The sequence below is a fragment of the Brienomyrus brachyistius genome, chromosome 3 (genome assembly GCF_023856365.1).
Source record: "Brienomyrus brachyistius isolate T26 chromosome 3, BBRACH_0.4, whole genome shotgun sequence".
Taxonomy (NCBI): domain Eukaryota; kingdom Metazoa; phylum Chordata; class Actinopteri; order Osteoglossiformes; family Mormyridae; genus Brienomyrus; species Brienomyrus brachyistius.
The window spans coordinates 3,645,145-3,662,010 of NC_064535.1; the positions used below are offsets into that span (position 1 = coordinate 3,645,145).

The 16,866-nt window shown below is 51.4% G+C and overlaps 2 protein-coding genes across 25 annotated transcripts in view; one reads left to right on the forward strand and one right to left on the reverse strand.

The window, feature by feature from the left end:
- The window catches only part of LOC125739282 (centrosomal protein of 170 kDa-like), a 48,807-nt gene extending 46,751 nt beyond the window's left edge, over nucleotides 1-2,056 (reverse strand). For 9 of the 18 annotated variants that reach the window (XM_049009211.1, XM_049009213.1, XM_049009206.1 and 6 more), the window contains exon 1: nucleotides 1,658-2,055. The gene's annotated coding sequence lies outside the window, so the exon portion shown is untranslated. Of the gene's footprint in view, nucleotides 1-1,657 lie in introns of all 18 variants that reach the window. The other 9 variants (XM_049009210.1, XM_049009203.1, XM_049009199.1 and 6 more) reach the window with 2 other exon arrangements.
- Nucleotides 2,057-2,122: 66 nt separating this feature from the next.
- Nucleotides 2,123-16,866, forward strand: part of sdccag8 (SHH signaling and ciliogenesis regulator sdccag8) — a 39,778-nt gene continuing 25,034 nt past the window's right edge. For 2 of the 7 annotated variants that reach the window (XM_049009220.1, XM_049009226.1), the window contains exons 1-13: nucleotides 2,276-2,461; nucleotides 3,156-3,302; nucleotides 3,563-3,645; nucleotides 3,935-4,069; nucleotides 4,428-4,553; nucleotides 4,685-4,801; nucleotides 5,856-5,920; nucleotides 6,256-6,429; nucleotides 7,071-7,209; nucleotides 7,767-7,919; nucleotides 13,076-13,210; nucleotides 13,740-13,856; nucleotides 14,704-14,846. In XM_049009220.1, coding sequence (XP_048865177.1) covers nucleotides 2,401-2,461; nucleotides 3,156-3,302; nucleotides 3,563-3,645; nucleotides 3,935-4,069; nucleotides 4,428-4,553; nucleotides 4,685-4,801; nucleotides 5,856-5,920; nucleotides 6,256-6,429; nucleotides 7,071-7,209; nucleotides 7,767-7,919; nucleotides 13,076-13,210; nucleotides 13,740-13,856; nucleotides 14,704-14,846 — 1,595 coding nt within the window. In that variant the 5' untranslated portion in view covers nucleotides 2,276-2,400. The other 5 variants (XM_049009221.1, XM_049009224.1, XM_049009223.1 and 2 more) reach the window with 5 other exon arrangements.

Consider the following 16,866-nt stretch of genomic DNA (forward strand, 5'->3'; position numbering starts at 1 on the left):
GCTTGATTACCTGTTTTCCGGTGGGACTTCAAATACATGTTCATGGGTGAGTACTTCGGTCTGGGCTGGTTGTGCCAGCTTGACCCCCGGGGGAGAGGAAGAGGCTCCCCGCCTCAAAAGAAAAGGGCCCCTTTATCTGTGTCCTGCTACCAGCACCAGGCACCAGTCCCATAAGAGCAAACATCCATTTGAGCTGCTTACCAGCGGGCCAGTTCCCAACTTTCAGCTTTCGCAAATTTACTGTGCGGCATGGCGAAGCACATGGACACGGGAAATAACGCCTCTGCGCGAATGCAATGTTTGGCTGCACGCGCCTACGACGGAACACGTTTTAATTGTATTACATGTCACACTGACCTATATTGTACCATTAATCTAACTTACACCAAGCGTCCTACATCCAGCTGATTAAATAATAATACACCCTAAACGGCAGGGATATTATTCAAAGGATGTCTGACAGGGCTAACAGTTTAGGACAATAAGGAATATATCACAGTAGGCAGATCAGGGAAAATAATGCTGCTGTGATTTCAGATGTTAGGGCAAAACCAGAACACCGTTTTCGGACTAGCAAAATAACGTTCAGCCTATTTGTGAAAAATTCTGACAGAATTTCTGGCTTCGTTTTATCCAATAAGGGTTTTTTTTCTTTAAATCATAGCGCAAATATTAAAGTATTAAAATATTTCAGAATTGTGAGAGAACAGGAAATTCCCCCAGGACGCGTAGTTTCGAGCTCGGATCTGGTCTCCTCGCAGTCTGGGCGGAGGGGCGCCGGCTTCCCGGGCAATAATATCCGCAGATTCAGTCGGAAAGCGCTCTAATCGCACAGTTATTCACCAGGCATTAACACCCAAGATCCCGGAGCAGCAAGCGGAGCAGCGGACGAATTCAAAGCGACATACGGCTGCCCATCAAAACAAAAACCTACGTCTATTCAGGCACAATTCTTTAAATGCAATATTTCATTTTTTTCTGCCGAAACTACTGAAAAAAAATCCGATTTTCTATACTCGCCGCAAGCATGGGCGCCCGACTCTAGTCCTGTTTTCAGTGCTGCCACTTCCAATAAAAAGCTCATTACGTCTTACAGACATCATTAATTGCACAATTAATAGCAGCTTCAAGGTTTTATATATAACAAGAATCAAAGAAAAATACTACTGCTGTTAAGGAGAAGATTTCATAGTATTTTGGTGCATTGCCAAAAATATCCAAATTTTAACGCGATTGTTAAATTTCCCCTTTTCTGGTATAAATTTATGACGACCAAGAATTGACTGTACAAAGGGTAATGTGACTATAGCAGTACCGGGGTCTACATTATGGAGGCAGACCATTGTTTACATCTAGTAGAAAATACGGTATCAAATGTGGTTTTCAGAACAGGCTTAGATGAAGAAATTGCTGAAAAAAAAATCGCACATAAATAAGCCGTAATATAGGACAACAAACGACGTATTGTTGCGCAGATCTGGTAAAATGGCCATTTGATAGGGCCGGCCGGATAGACGGTGCCAAACTGGAAACCGTTAATGCGAACCTCTGCATCACTCATAAAATTATGCGAGTCTATTCCTTATATTTATTGTCCAGCCATATTAAGTCCGGATGGCAATAAATCTCCGATCCAGAAAAAATAATTTTCACTTACCCCTTTTTCCTAATTATTATGCTGATTGTGCAGCAAGCCAGAAATTCTGTTATTTGTATCCAACGTAGCTCTGTAGCTATACAATGCTGTCCAGAGCCCAGCCCAATCCTTGTGTTCGTTGGTCTGCTATCGATATCGGTTGCTCGGCAATAACATTATTCCTTGCACATAGCGGCGCTGGAGAGCAAGCCGCATAATGCAATAAACGTCCACAGTTCCAACACGATCCGGTGGGCGTGGTCATAAAATTGTGATTGACATGAGCACTACCCTATTGGTAAGAGGAGTGGGCAACTTTGCAAGACACTTTGTCATTTAACCCAATAATCGAACTCTATTTGACAGGAAGCGGCGGGACCACTTTGTTATCGACTGACTGAATACAGGACGCGCGCTTTGGTATGGTGGTCCTGGCAACGGCTGAGAGGCGGCAGTTACGTCCTCGCCATATCGTCTTAGCAACTAATTGAATTGTGGGCCTTGTAGTTATTTTTGGGTTTCCGTTGCCAACAGAAACATAGCTTGAGTATTCACCCAACAACTACATTTTCCATACTCCCTCAGTACTAACGGGTGTGTACGCTTTAATACTCATTTGTCGGATTCTCTACTGTACGGTTTAAATTTGTTACCGAAATTAAATTTGCGTCTGGAAGTTCACGTCTCATAACGGTAATATTGAAATTTAAAAAATATTTTCAATTTTTCTTTTTACTTTTACCAGTAGAGCCCTGTGGTATTCAATGAAGTCGCTGTCGGACTCGGACGAGGAAGAATTTGGAGAATATCAGAAAAAGCTGAGAGGTAGGTAACAGGTTAAAGTGGATATTAGTTGGACTAGCTAGCACCTGTCATGTTATCTGGTTTATATTTCTTACTGTCGTTACTGTTTAGGTGACAGTTTTATTTTATTTACACAACTTAACTGAACAGCAGGTCATTAATTAGCTTGACACATAAATATTACATTTGCATTATTTTGGGAAAGCAAGTCCAACGACACGTCTCTGTAAGCTTCTAAATAGTAGTAGTAGCAGCAGCATGTTTAGCTAGCAAGTTTCCATATTGATAATAAGACGTATGAATAACTAGCCAGATAACTTGGAAAGTGAATGCGAATGAATCATTTTAAGGTTCCAGTCTAATTCCGGGTTCGTGTGGCCTTTAGTGACTGCAAAGCCGCCTTGCGTTACTATATTAAAGTTTACTTAGTGTGTTGGCTTGGGTTTGCTGCCAGCTATACCGTACCAGCTGATGTGCAGGTGGGTAAATCACACCATTGTACACAATTGATTAAATTCTACATTACACTGGTTTCAGCTTTAATGTCCATGATGGGTATTTTACATGCAGTTTCCAACAGTAACTTTATGGGTCTTGCAGTCGTTTAATACTTTTAAAGGAATAACTACTAAACCGGTAAGGTTAGCGTGCCTAACCAGCCGCTGAATGTGCGTTTATGGCTCAGCGCGTACCGTCCATGCACTCTGCCTTTCAGAAAGGGCTAACCGCAGCATCCTGCAACTGACTGACGTACTCGGGGATCCCAGCTCTGAAGCAGAAAGTATGGATGCGGGGGGCGGCCAGCAGACAGACAGCATTCAGGGAGAAGACTCCTGGCACCAGCTGCAGCATAGTGATGCAGGTCCCCAGTCTCAGCTACTGTAAACTGCCTCTGTATTTTGTTACGTGCTCTTGACAGAAAGAAGAATTCTTATTGCCATTCTGGAAACTTCCAATAATTTTTAAAGCAAAAATCTTCTGGTATTTTTCTATTAGCTAAGAAAGAGTACAAGTTGGTTACCCTTTGGTTAGCTAAGCTGATGAAGATAACTGTTGGGGTGTGCTGAAGGTTTTCTGTTCATGCCCATTGGGTATAAATGCAAGCCTCTCTGTTTGTTACAGTCAATCAGCTGAGATCATTACTGTTAAAGCAGGAGAAAGAAACAAACCTGCACAGCACATTGAAGGGGAAGCCCGTGTCTGAGGTACTGAACCCACACCAGCACACTGGTTTGTACAAGCACATCTCCAGTGACAACTGAAAGGGGATATTTAAAGGGGAAGTTCACCTGTTAATCAAAGGGGAAGTTCACCCGTCGATGTGCCATTTTGGCTGAAGAATTGTTTTACACACTATGCACAGACAACCTTGGCCCGCTGTATTTCTGTTCAGATCTGCATTGGTAGATTTTGTGTTGTAAAATTAGTTTTTGTGTCAATGTGTTCTGGTCTCGGTGTTTCCTGTAAATTATTGATAACTGTGCGTCATGTCAGCAGCTGCAGCCTTCCTCCGGTCAGCAGAAGTCCTTCGATGATGCCTGCGTACCCGCCGTTCAGGATCTGGTACCTATCCTCCAGAATCAGTCCGAGTACATCCGGCACCTGGAGGCCGAAGTCAAGTTCTGCAAGGTCTGAGTGTGGAGGGTGTGGCATGGTGGCACAACTGAGCCTCTGTCACTTTCAGCCAATGAGATGTTAGACAGTGATGTATAAAATGTGAGGATGCCAGGTGACGGGCCTTAGGCATAGCTTCTGCTGGCCAGCGTATTGCCATTGTCGTGTAATTCTATGTGTGTATTTGTAGAATTCATCCTATTGTGATGAAAAGTAGTAACTCCTGATATCAGAGCAGAATCTTTTGTTGTACTAGTCTTTTTTTTGGAGAGAGAGGTGTTAAATTCACTATTCACATTAAACTGAGACCCTCTGGGAAGTCCCATTCAAAGCAGGCATGCCATCGTGTCTGTCTGTCTTTGTTTGTTTTCAGGAGGAGCTTGTGGGGATGAAGCAGAGGATCAGGGTGGTTGTCTTGGAGAATGAGAAACTGCACAGAGAGCTGAAGTCCAAGGCGGTGGAGGAGACGCTGAAGGACTACACCATCCTGGAGGCCACGGTGATTTGCTGTCGCGTGCCACCGCCATGTGCTCCCGCAAACATCCAGCAAAAGTTGGGCAGAGGAAGACATGCTCAGAATGGGTTTGCTGGTGTGGCTGGGAAGGCCTGACTGCACTCTCTCTGTTGCAGACGGATGGTCCGGAACCGATGGGCAGTACTCCCAAAGCAGACAGGGCTCAATGCGGAGTGCAGGCTGCTGCAACAGTGGCCCAGCAACTGGATACTAACAAATGGCAGAATGAACTGGTTTGTGAGATGAGCCCATCTGTCCTTGATGCCATCAAACCTGTTTTTTTTACCTCCCTTTTCATCCCAGTTCTGAGATGTACTTTCCATACATTTCTTGCGTAATCTTACTTTATTCTCTGTTAATTCTTGCTGTTGTTCAAAATCATTATATATTTGGGAAAAATGCAATAGATTGAGCAAAGATCCATCCATTAACTGCTTAACCCCAACTAGGGTTGCAAGGGGGGGGACCGGAGCCCATCCTGGGGAACAGGCAGGCACTGACCCTGGGTTGCCAATACACCAGAGGGCACACACACTCATAGGGCCAATTTAGGCTCACCAGTCAGCCTGGCCTGCATGCTTTTGGATCGTGGGAGGAAACCGGAGCCCCCGGCGGAAACCCACGCGAACGCAGGGAGAGCATGCGAACTCCACACAGAATGGACCTGGGACCGAACCCAGGACCTTCTTGCTGTGATGCAGCAGCAGTAACCACTGCGCCACCACGTCACCCTAAAGCAAAGATACGAAAGAATATACGTCAACAAAGGAGACAAAAGCCATTTGCTGATTGTGGTTTGCTCTATATCAACACCTGCGACAAAAGAGCATAAACTTGTACACCATTAAGTAACTCATATAACTGCATATAAATATGGATGGATGGTAGTATAATACATGAATGCTGTATCACTGAGGGATGTAGGGATTGTTCTAACATTATAATTTAATGATTAATTGTCAACATGACAATGAAATGTGTTCTCTGCATTTAGCCCATAGGGCTAATATGACATAGCAGAGGGCAGCTAATTCAAGTACCTTACTCAGCGTACCTCAGTGGTGCGTTGCTGGTCGGGGATTCGAACCTGCGATCTTTCAATTGCAAGCGCGTTTCCCAAACCATTAAGCCACCACTCTCCACACATGTAAGTTAGTCCCCATGAGTAAATGCACTGTCACAGCCTTGGCTGGATAGCGTTGCTCACAGGGAGCTCACATTCTCCACGTGTGCTGTGAATGTCAGGAACATGTCCACTGTCATCACTGGCCATCCTGTACCCGCTAGGCACAGCTTAAGCTGCTGTATCAGGCACAGACGCAGGCTTTGGAGACACAGGTGCTGTCCCTAAGGTACGTGCTCCCTCGTCTCTGCTCATGTTGCCCTGGGCACCAAGTCACTCGTCTCTGCTGATGTTGCCCTGAGCATCTCTCTAAATGACATTTTTCATTTTTTTTTTCTGGAAATAGGCACAAAGTTTATATAAAAGGTTAGCTGGATTTAGGGTTTTAAAATTATTGTGGTGTTTCGCCTTGCTCTGTTATGTTTTAAATGCAACACTAAGGACTGGTGTGGAAGCAACCTGTGTGAGTGAGTGCGTCCATGTGTGTGCGCGCACATGTGTGTGTGCGCTGCAGGAGATTGTCATGGTGTTAAAGTGGCTTGGTGCCGCCCGGCCCCGTCCTAGGAGGGAGCTGACGACCTCTCAGAAGGAGACAGAGGAGGTGAAAGGTCGTCTCCGGAGGCAAGAAGCAGCATCCTCGGCTGGCGGCGGCCCGCGGGTTGGCGGCCTGTGCCTGCAGTGTGCCCAGCAGGAAGCACATGGCAGCGTCCATGCCCAGGCTGTCGAGAGACTCACCAAGTGAGCTTCCCTGCGGGGCTTAGCTATCCGCTCTCCGCCTGCTCTCTGTGTTTTTACAGCTTTTAATGGGCTTCAGCAAGGCCTTTTCTCAGAGCTGATTCTGTTCGCCTTCTGTCAACAGGCACTGTCTGATACCAGTTATCATTTTATCTGTAAATATGGACAGAAATAGATTTATAAAAGAAATAGTCATAGAAATGTTTAATGACCTAGAGCTTCCGCTAAGCAAGCCATGGCATTATCAGATGTGACTGCAGTTCAGTGCTCAGAACAGAAGCTTCAATGTTTCTTCTACGGCTAATATTAGCAAACAAACAAGAAGATGTGTCATAGTTAGTTACAGAATTTGAACTTCAGTTTGTGGGATCGGTCAACGAATACAAAGCTTTGACGATAGATTTAATTGAAGTTAGCAAATGCAAATCCAGTTTGGACTTTCCACGCATCATACTGTTTCAAACAATTTCCCTTCACTGCTCTCGGGTTCAGTTAATTGTAACTCTCACTTCACAGGGGTTAAAAGCCTAGTGTAATTATCTGATCGGAGAGCATGCACGTTAATTTGAGCCAGTAGGTAGATGTTGGGGTGTATAGACCCATTTGTGGTCTTGAAGAGAGCATTGCCCATATCCCCCCTCCAGGGAGCGGGATGAGCTGCTGGGGGCACTGTCCTCGCTGCGAGCGACATACGCTGAGATGCAGCAGCGGGAACACAGCGCCTACCAGCAGGTGAAGCAGGCCGTGGAGATGGCAGAGGAGGCCAGCTTGGAGAAAGCCAGGGTGAGACTCCTGTCTGTCGGGTCCATTCCAGTTCCACAGTCCAAACCCGGATGTAGATGTACTGTAAATGGTTTGTTATTCCTGGGAGCTCTTCAGTAGTGAGCATAAAGCATGTTTGTACAAAACCTTAATTGGCCCTTCTGCATCATTTTTGATCCAGATATTCAACTCCTCTACTGGAAGCAAGTTCTTCCAAGACCATGGACCAAATTGAGAATCAATATTAGAGTTTTCTCTATGTGTTTTTCCAGAAAACGATAAGGTGTTTAGAAAGCTGAGATGCTGAGCACTCAGGGGCTTGGCTGGCAGTGAGCGTGTGTAGGAGTTGACGTGATGTGCTGTACTGCATGTGAGCATGTGTGTCTGCCCCCAGGCCCAGGTGCAGTGTGAGCAGTGTGTCTGCCCCCAGGCCCAGGTGCAGTGTGAGCATGTGTGTCTGCCCCCAGGCCCAGGTGCAGTGTGAGCATGTGTGTCTGCCCCCAGGCCCAGGTGCAGTGTGAGCATGTGTGTCTGCCCCCAGGCCCAGGTGCAGTGTGAGCATGTGTGTCTGCCCCCAGGCCCAGGTGCAGTGTGAGCAGGTGCGTGGTGAGCTGGCCAGGCAACGGGAGCGTCTGGAGAGAGAGCTGCTGGCCGAACAGGAGAGGCTCACCCTGGCTAGGGAGGGGGTACGCAAGGAAGTCCGCAAGGAGAAGGAAGAGCTGGCATGGAAGGTTTGTCTCAACCTTCTGAGCAATTCTGGGCAGCTGTCAGCGACTCGGTCCACATGTACAGCAATATAGTCGTGGGGTCAAATCCTAGGGAGAATATGAATTGTAACCCTTCACGTTATTGTAAGGCGCTTTGGACAAACGTGTCTGATACAAAGGGGAAAAAATGGATAACATGACCCTACTCTATGGGCTAACAAGTTAGTCAAAGCTTTTTATTTTGTGTTGCTGCCACCTACTGGTGAGATTTTATAGGTATTTAATAATTTTTTGGTAAAACAATTACAGTCGGTCCTCCGTATCCCCGGTTCTGCCTCCGCGGATTCAACCAGCCGCGGATCGAAAATATTTCGTGGGAAAGAAAAATCTGGAAAATTGAAAAACCAGACTTTAAATTTGCTGCGCATGGAGCAGTACACTGAACCCAAGCTAATGAAGTGACGTGTAGACAGACTGCTGTAGCCTGTGTCTGTGCTGAACATGTACTCAATTGTTTCTTGTCGTTATACTGTATTGTTTAGGGAATAATAGCAATTTACATTGACTTGGGTATTATAAGTAATCTAGAGATTATTTAAGTTTTATATAAGAGAATGTGCACCGGTTATATGTGTGACACCCGCTCCGTCCGCTCCTCGTGTGTGCCACGCCCCCTAATTACCCACGTGTGATTTCCTGATCGTGCCCAGTCGTGTCTTGTTTCCTGCTGCCTTGTTCCATGTATTTAAGTTCCTGTTTTGTACTAACCCGTTGTCTGTCATTGATGTTAGTCGGCGTCTTCTGTTCCCTGTCCCGGATCCCCTGAATAAACCCCTGTTTGCCCTGATTACGCCCTGTCTGCCCGTTTCTGCCTGCTCGCCCGCACGATCGCCGCTCTGCCCGCGATCCAGTGTGACAGAATGACAGACCACAACAAGGCTGCTTACATCTCCGAGGAGGAGTACTTCCGCCTCGGAGAACAGGTAGCGTACTGGAGATCCCAACCCGGTATCACTGAGGATCGTCCAGCGTGGAGCCTTGTCCGCTGGTGTGAGAGGACCCTCGGGGAGCTAGCCCTCGACCTGGAAGCCCGCTTGGCCGAGGGGCTGCGCAAGGGTCTCCAGCGGATAGCTCAGCTCCGGACCCAGCGCTCAGTCGCTCCCTGCGAGCGGGGACCCGTCCTTCCGCCGTCCGCATTGGCGAACGTAGCTTCACCTCCCACCGCTACCAAAAGCCGGAGGAGGAGACGGAAGGAACCGGCGATCGCCCCGACGATCGCCTTGAGGGCATGTGCCCTCATCCCGGCGGCCCTCCCGGAGGAGGATCGGGAGGTCTCCCCAATCGCCCGGAAGGTCCCTAGCTCTGCTAAGCTGTCTCCCCAGGCAGCTTTTCCTGTCCGGAGAGCACCGGTCCCGGCTACGCCGTCTGAACGGCCGCCGTTGCCGGCGGACCCCCGCTCCCGTGCAGCCGCCATTGCCGGCGGACCCCGCTCCCGTGCAGCCGCCATTGCCGGCGGACCCCGCTCCCGTGCAGCCGCCATTGCCGGCGGACCCCGCTCCCGTGCAGCCGCCATTGCCGGCGGACCCCGCTCCCGTGCAGCCGCCTGCGCAGCCGCCTTCGCTGCCTGCACAGCCCCCTCTGCAGCCGCCTGCTGCAGCTCCCGGGCAGGCGCCCCCTCTGCAGCCGCCTGCTGCAGCTCCCGGGCAGGCGCCCCCTCTGCAGCCGCCTGCTGCAGCTCCCGGGCAGGCGCCCCCTCTGCAGCCGCCTGCTGCAGCTCCCGGGCAGGCGCCCCCTCTGCAGCCGCCTGCTGCAGCTCCCGGGCAGGCGCCCCCTCTGCAGCCACCAGCAGCTCCAGTCCCTGACCGCGCTCCAGTCCCTGACCGCGCTCCAGTCCCTGACCGCGCTCCAGTCCCTGACCGCGCTCCAGTTCCTGCAGAGGCGCCCCCTCTGCAGCCGCCTGCTGCAGCTCCCGGGCAGGTGCCCCCACTGCAGCAAGCTCCTGTTCCTGACCGCGCTCCTGTTCCTGACCGCGCTCCTGTTCCTGTCCCGGCGCCCCCTTCGCCTGCTGCAGCTCCCGGGCAGGCGCCCCCACTGCAGCAACCTGCAGCTCCCGGGCAGGCGCCCCCACTGCAGCAAGCTCCTGTTCCTGACCGTGCTCCTGTTCCTGACCGTGCTCCTGTTCCTGACCGTGCTCCTGTTCCTGCAGAGGTGCCCCCTCTGCAGCCGCCTGCTGCAGCTCCCGGGCAGGCGCCCCCACTGCAGCAAGCTCCTGTTCCTGACCGCGCTCCTGTTCCTGACCGCGCTCCTGTTCCTGACCGCGCTCCTGTTCCTGACCGCGCTCCTGTTCCTGTCCCGGCGCCCCCTTCGCCTGCTGCAGCTCCCGGGCAGGCGCCCCCACTGCAGCAACCTGCAGCTCCCGGGCAGGCGCCCCCACTGCAGCAACCTGCAGCTCCCGGGCAGGCGCCCCCACTGCAGCAACCTGCAGCTCCCGGGCAGGCGCCCCCACTGCAGCAACCTGCAGCTCCCGGGCAGGCGCCCCCACTGCAGCAAGCTCCTGTTCCTGACCGCGCTCCTGTTCCTCACCGCGCTCCTGTTCCTGCAGAGGCGCCCCCTCTGCAGCCGCCTGCTGCAGCTCCCGGGCAGGCGCCCCCACTGCAGCCACCAGCTGCAGCTCCCGGGCAGGCGCCCCCACTGCAGCCAGCTCCAGTTCCTGACCGCGCTCCAGTTCCTGACCGCACTCCAGTTCCCGGGCAGGCGCCCCCACTGCAGCCGCCTGCTGCAGCTCCCGGGCAGGCGCCCCCACTGCAGCCGCCTGCTGCAGCTCCGGTCCCTGGCCCCGCTCCTGTCCCTGGCCCCGCTCCTGTCCCTGGCCCCGCTCCTGTGACCCCTGGTCCCTCGCCCCCGGCAGCGTCGACCCCGACCTAGGGTCGGCCTGTCTGTGTCCCGCAGGGGAAGGGGACACAGACGTAGGGCTGGGGTCCCGCCCGCCCTGCCCCCTGGCTCGCCCTGCCTCGCCTGCGCTGGGGCTCGGTTGGCGCCTGCGGGTCCTGGCCCTCCGGGTCGGCTGTCGCCTGCAGGTCCCCCTCCGATGCCTCGTCGCCCTGCCTCGCTCCCCCCTCCGGTGCCTGGTCGGTCGCCTGGGGGTTCCCCGACGGCGGCTCCTCGGTCGCCTGCGGGGCCCCTACCTCCGGCCCTCCACCGGACGTCGCCGCCTGCTGCGGCTCCCCCCTCCTCCGGGCCTTCGCCCTGGCCCCTTCCAACTCCCTCGTCCCCTTCCCTGGTGCTCCCTCCTGCTCCCTCCCTGGCCCCTCCGCGGGTCCCTCGCCCTGTCTCCTCGGCCCCTCCGAGGTCCCCTCCGGCTCCGGCCTCCCGGCCGTCTGCGGCCCCTCCGGCTGCCGCCCGTCGCCCGCTGGGGCTCCCACGGGCTCCCTTTTGTTCCCCCGCCTTCTCTCCCTTCTCTCCTGCCCTGGTCCCTCCTTCGTTTGCTTCCCCTTTCTTTGTCCCGCCTGTCTCTGCTCCCCCTCGATTTGTTCCTCCCGTCTCTGCTCCTCGTCCTCCTCTGTTCCCTTCGTTCACTCCTGGTCCTTTTGTTCCTCCTGTTCCCGCTGTTTCTCCCTTCCTGGTCTGTCTGTCGGCCTTTCCTGTCTTGTGTAGTGTCCTGTCCTGGCTCCTGCCTCTGTGTCAGTTTTGCCTGTCTGTCTTGTTCCCGGTTCCCCATTGATTTTTGCTCTTGTCTTTCAGGTCCTGTTCTCCCTCGTCCCGTCCGTCGCCCCCTTCCTGGGCGCGCCCGGTGTAGCGCGCCTTTGGGGGGGGGTTCTGTGACACCCGCTCCGTCCGCTCCTCGTGTGTGCCACGCCCCCTAATTACCCACGTGTGATTTCCTGATCGTGCCCAGTCGTGTCTTGTTTCCTGCTGCCTTGTTCCATGTATTTAAGTTCCTGTTTTGTACTAACCCGTTGTCTGTCATTGATGTTAGTCGGCGTCTTCTGTTCCCTGTCCCGGATCCCCTGAATAAACCCCTGTTTGCCCTGATTACGCCCTGTCTGCCCGTTTTCTGCCTGCTCGCCCGCACGATCGCCGCTCTGCCCGCGATCCAGTGTGACAATATGCAAATTCTATGACATTTTATTTATTTTTTTAATTTTTTTTTACTATGGCATTTTATATAAGGGGCTTGAGCATCCATGGATCTTGGTATCTGCAGGGGGTTCTGGTACCGATTCCCCCATGGATTCCGAGGGGCAACTGTGTATTTCAGCAAGAGATTTTTGTTCTGAAGCTTGGTGAACAGGCAGAGGTTTCAGTGGCTCAGTACTGAATGCTGTCACATCAGTCGGAGCTAATTTTCTAATTTGGTTGTTTACTAAGATGCCAGTCCAGGTAGATTTCTGGCCTGGGTTAGGCTCCTGTACACCACTTACCCCCGCACCCCCAACGACCAAGTTCTCGATAAGCTCCTGGAAGGGGTTGGTAATTGGATGGATTTTTATAATGATATTTTATAGTAACTTATGTTACTATTTTAGTATTGCAATACCTGTGAATGTACAAACGTAGAAACTGTATGTATCCTGTAACTGAAATAGTTTTGTGATAATATATTTAACAATGTACATAATTATATATATATATATACACCAATCTGTTCATCTGTGATATTTAAATGCTACAAGTGATATTACGTGAACTGGAAGGAATGAGTCATTTAAGATAATTTTGCAATTAACTCTGAGGTTAAATAACACCTTTTAGGTAATAAATATTTGACGTTAGTTTAAATTTAAATGAGTTGGTGAGCTTCAGGAAATGCCCACTGCACTGCGATAGTAAATATCACTGCCCTGCCTTAGCTAACAGTCACCCTGCAGGGTCTTGTGTTATTGATGTATTTCTCAAACTCCTGCTTGGCCTGTAGCCTTTTACAAGCAGATAGGTGTTCTGCTCCGTCCTTCAGTGTCCCAGTACGGTTTGTCTCTGAACCACTGATCTCGGTGGCAAAGTTAGCCAGTTAGCTGTCCATACATGCGAGAAAAAAATGATGGGATCACAAATTGATATAAAGGCATGTTTTGTCATTTGCTGCTGAAAATTCCTGCTGTGACCAGACTGGTGTGTCTGTGTGTGTCTGTGTGTGTCTGTGTGTAGGAGTCATGTTTTCACGCCTCCCCGCCCTTCTCCAGGTGACAGACCTGTCCCAGAAGGGGGCTCAGCTGCAGAGCCAGCTGGACTGGAGGGAGCGGGAAAGGAGCTCTCTGTCGGCACAGCTGGAGGATGCACTGAAGAAGCTTGGTTCCCAGGAAGAGGAGAGCAGCAAGGTGGGCCAGCAGAGTCTGTCGGACAAATGGGCCGGGGCTCTGCCCCGATTTCTGAACTCTGAAGTCTCTAGTGGCTCAGAGACGGTGGCCTGATGCTAAATGCCAGGTGACTGTAAAGACCTGGGTACAAGTCGCTAAGTCATTGGTGAGTTCACATACTCTGCTTTATATGCACCTACTGCACTTGTATGACCTTCACTCACCTCCGGGTGCCGCCAGTCTCCTGTAGACCTGTCCATTTAAGCGGATTGAAGACCAGTGATGACGCGACCACAAGATTTCAGGCTACACATACAGGAGATATATTGCTTTTATTCTTCACTTCTTGACATATATTTTTTTTCACTGGAAATAGTGATCATTTAATAAATCAGCGTGCTCTTTAAATATTTTTGCCTTGCAGATTAGGTGGACCAGATACTGGTTTTGTGAGCATGAGCTCACCCTAGTCCTCCTGCATTCATGAGAATGGTCTTTGGGTATGGAGGTGACTTGGACCTAATCTCCCAGGATGCTTTGCTCAGTGCAGGTGTGCGCAGATCTGCGGCTGCAAGTGACCCAGTGTCAGCTGCGCAGGGAGGAGGCAGAGAGGGCCCTGCAGGAGCAGAGCACTCGCAGCAGCAGGCAGCTGGAGCTGGCCGCTCAGGTGAGGGGGCCGCCGCTGCCGCCTTCTGCCCGCGACGCTGACGAGGTCTCGCACTCCCGCACGCCGGCCTCCCGAGCCCTCCGCACCTGCCATTGTGCAGTGTCACTCCTCAGTCAGTCACTGCAAACCTCACACCCCTATCTGTGGTGCAGTCTTTGCAGCTTTGCCCGCGATAACTTTTGCAGTAAACCCAACTCAACAATTAACTAGCCAAATTTAATTAAGAATTAATTACGACGTAACCCTACCTTTTTAGTGAAGGGGGTGATTTATGAAATCGTTTGATTTACTTTCACTTGTTAACATATGCAGTGTGCTTGCTTTTGCACTGTTTCCCACTAGATGGCACCAGAGGCACACTCAACTGGGTATCCTGAAAATTGTGTCTTGAGTATGCACTATAAAGCTGGAATTTTTAATGCAAATAATTACATTAATATTCGCGGCATTTAAGGGTCATATTTTAAAATGCCTAGTTGTATCTTTTAAGGTATGAAAAGTCCTGATGTAAACATGACCTCGAGACCTGTGTGGTAAACGCAAACGTGGAAGGATTATCGACCAGATTCTTGGCCGCATGGTCGTACCTGATATTTTGCGCTCAAAATCAAAATTTTAATTTTTATTCTACATTGGCTTTCACAGATAAATAAGTTTCACTGGAGTTTCTTCGCGCCGTCCTAAATAACGTATTCCGTTATTTAGTGCGGATTGTGCAGCAAGTGAGTGTGGCGTTGGCGTTTCCGCGCCATCATCGCAGGAATGTCGAGAGGGAATGCTGCCGACTGCTCCCCGCGCCGGCATCTTGCTAACGGGCACCGTCCCGGCCTCTCCTTCCCTGGGACAGGAAGCCGCGAAGCTGGCGGCGGAGCTGAGTGGCTGCCGGCAGCGCCTGGAGGCGGCTCAGCGGGCGGCGGGCGTGGCCCGGGCGGAGGCGCTGGGCCTGACGGAGCGGCTGGGCCGCGTGCGGCACCAACTGCACCTCACCAGGTAACCTCTAATCCTATTACATGCCACGGCGCCGCCCGTTCCGTCGGCCCTCTTATTAAATGCGGGGGGACCAGCTGCCACGGTGGCCCCCCCCTCTCCCGGCATGGCCCCAAACACCCCCGTCCTGTCGGTCCCCTGCCTGCGCGCCAGAGCAGCGGGCCTGCCTGTGCTTCCTCTGGACGGGTGTTTGGGGCCGGCGCTGATTCGGGGGTCCACCGGGGCCGCTGGTACAGGGAGGCTGGGGACGGCTCACTCTGCGCTGTAACTTTGTATATAAATATGCACTTTAAAAAAAATTCATTTGTGTCTGTTTGCAAAATTTCACTATTGCTTGTACTGGTTTTGATTTAAAACTCGTAAAAGTGCACGGAGGGTGTGGGTGAGAGCCCCGATGTAGGGAAAGGTCACTGGAGCGTTCAAGGAGCCCAGGTGTCACCGTGACGATGGGCAGAGAAGCGGAAACGTCAGCGGCGCGGTGGGACACTCGCATTGTGGCCCTAATGCGGTTACGTAACGAGGAAAATTGCTTTATTGAAGTCTGGAAGGCTTTGCCGTTCGGCGAGATTTCTGGGAGAAAAATAAAACCTGTTTCTGCTGCCAGTGAGTTGGACCTGGGGTCGAAAATGGTATTATTCATGATAAATAAATTTAAAAAAAAACAAAAAAAGCGGCTTTAGCGCCCATGTGGTGATGATGCATCACTGTCTGCTGGACTTGGAGTCCTCATACGCTGTAGAGCCAAGAGACACTAACAGCACACAGATGAGTGTTTAGGTAAGAATGTTATACGACTGGTGCAGATTGACACTAGACGCCATCGCGATGGAGAGACCGGGGAGTGGGGTGGCTCCCCATAGCCATCAGGCGGGGATTTGACTAAGTGGTCAACCAGTGCTGCTGGTTTCCCAGGTAAATCCTGCAGTAGGTGCCCTTAAACCATGGGGACGTGATGCACGGCACTCTAGGCTTGGATCGGTGTTTGGTATACGGCCGACTTCCGGTCCGCCTCCAAGCACAGGCCGGCTTCCCCGGAGGGGAAATGTGCCAAATTTAAGAGAGGCACGTGGGGTTCACCTGTGGAGGACATTCCGTCCTCCCTGATGCTGCAGCAGAGCGAGCCCTGCTCTTTAACATCATGAGAGTGGGCGGACTCTCATCCCCCAGGTCAGACTCTGCAGACAACTTGTTTTTAAATTCCACTGAACGTGTTACGTATGAGTCATTTAACAACTTTGCAGTTACAGAATCCTGCTTTTTTTTCTCTTTTTTTTTTTGGCAAGTGGACACTGAAGAGCGGCATATGAACCTCGTTCTGTGAGGGCCGTGTTTGTTTTTCCGAGTGGCAGCGATCGTTCGAACGCCGAGCTCTCGTACTCTGCGGGTCGACCGGCACTCCAATTCAGCTGGAGGGAGATCAGTTGTTTTCTCTCTGTTTTCAGTCAGATATCCTGCCCATGTTATGCCGTGTTGTGTTTGAATTGAGTTTGTGTACATCAACCCTGTCTTTCATGTGACTTGGGCTGAATGAGTAATATGGCCCTAATATGTCTTTCCATTCAAACCAGTTTTGATCCAGCTTGCTCATTTTATTTTATGTATTTTTTTTGTAAATAGACAAGGCCTTTGAGAGGTAATTTTAAAAACGAGCTCGTCTGTGTGTGTAGAGTAGGTATTTTGTGGAGGCGGGTCCCTCCGGAGCTGAGATTCGGTATCACGGTGACTGTGGCATCTTCAGTATTTTCCCGCTGGCCGGTGTGAGATCCGGTCCATGGGTCACATGCGGGGCAAGGGGCCCAGCGCACTGACCGCAGCGCAACTCTGACGCCTGGCGCCATGGCAGAGTTCTAAGGATCTGCTGCCTGAGCTGAGGATCCGGGAACCCTAAATCTAGGGGTGGGGGTGGGTGCTGGTGGGGGCGAGGCATCCCAAGCCTGGGTGGGCGGGGTTATTGTGTGCCGTCAGCGCCAAGCTCCCGTAACCTACTTGCTGTTACTTTTCTTTATTAACTCCCTTTTGGTTA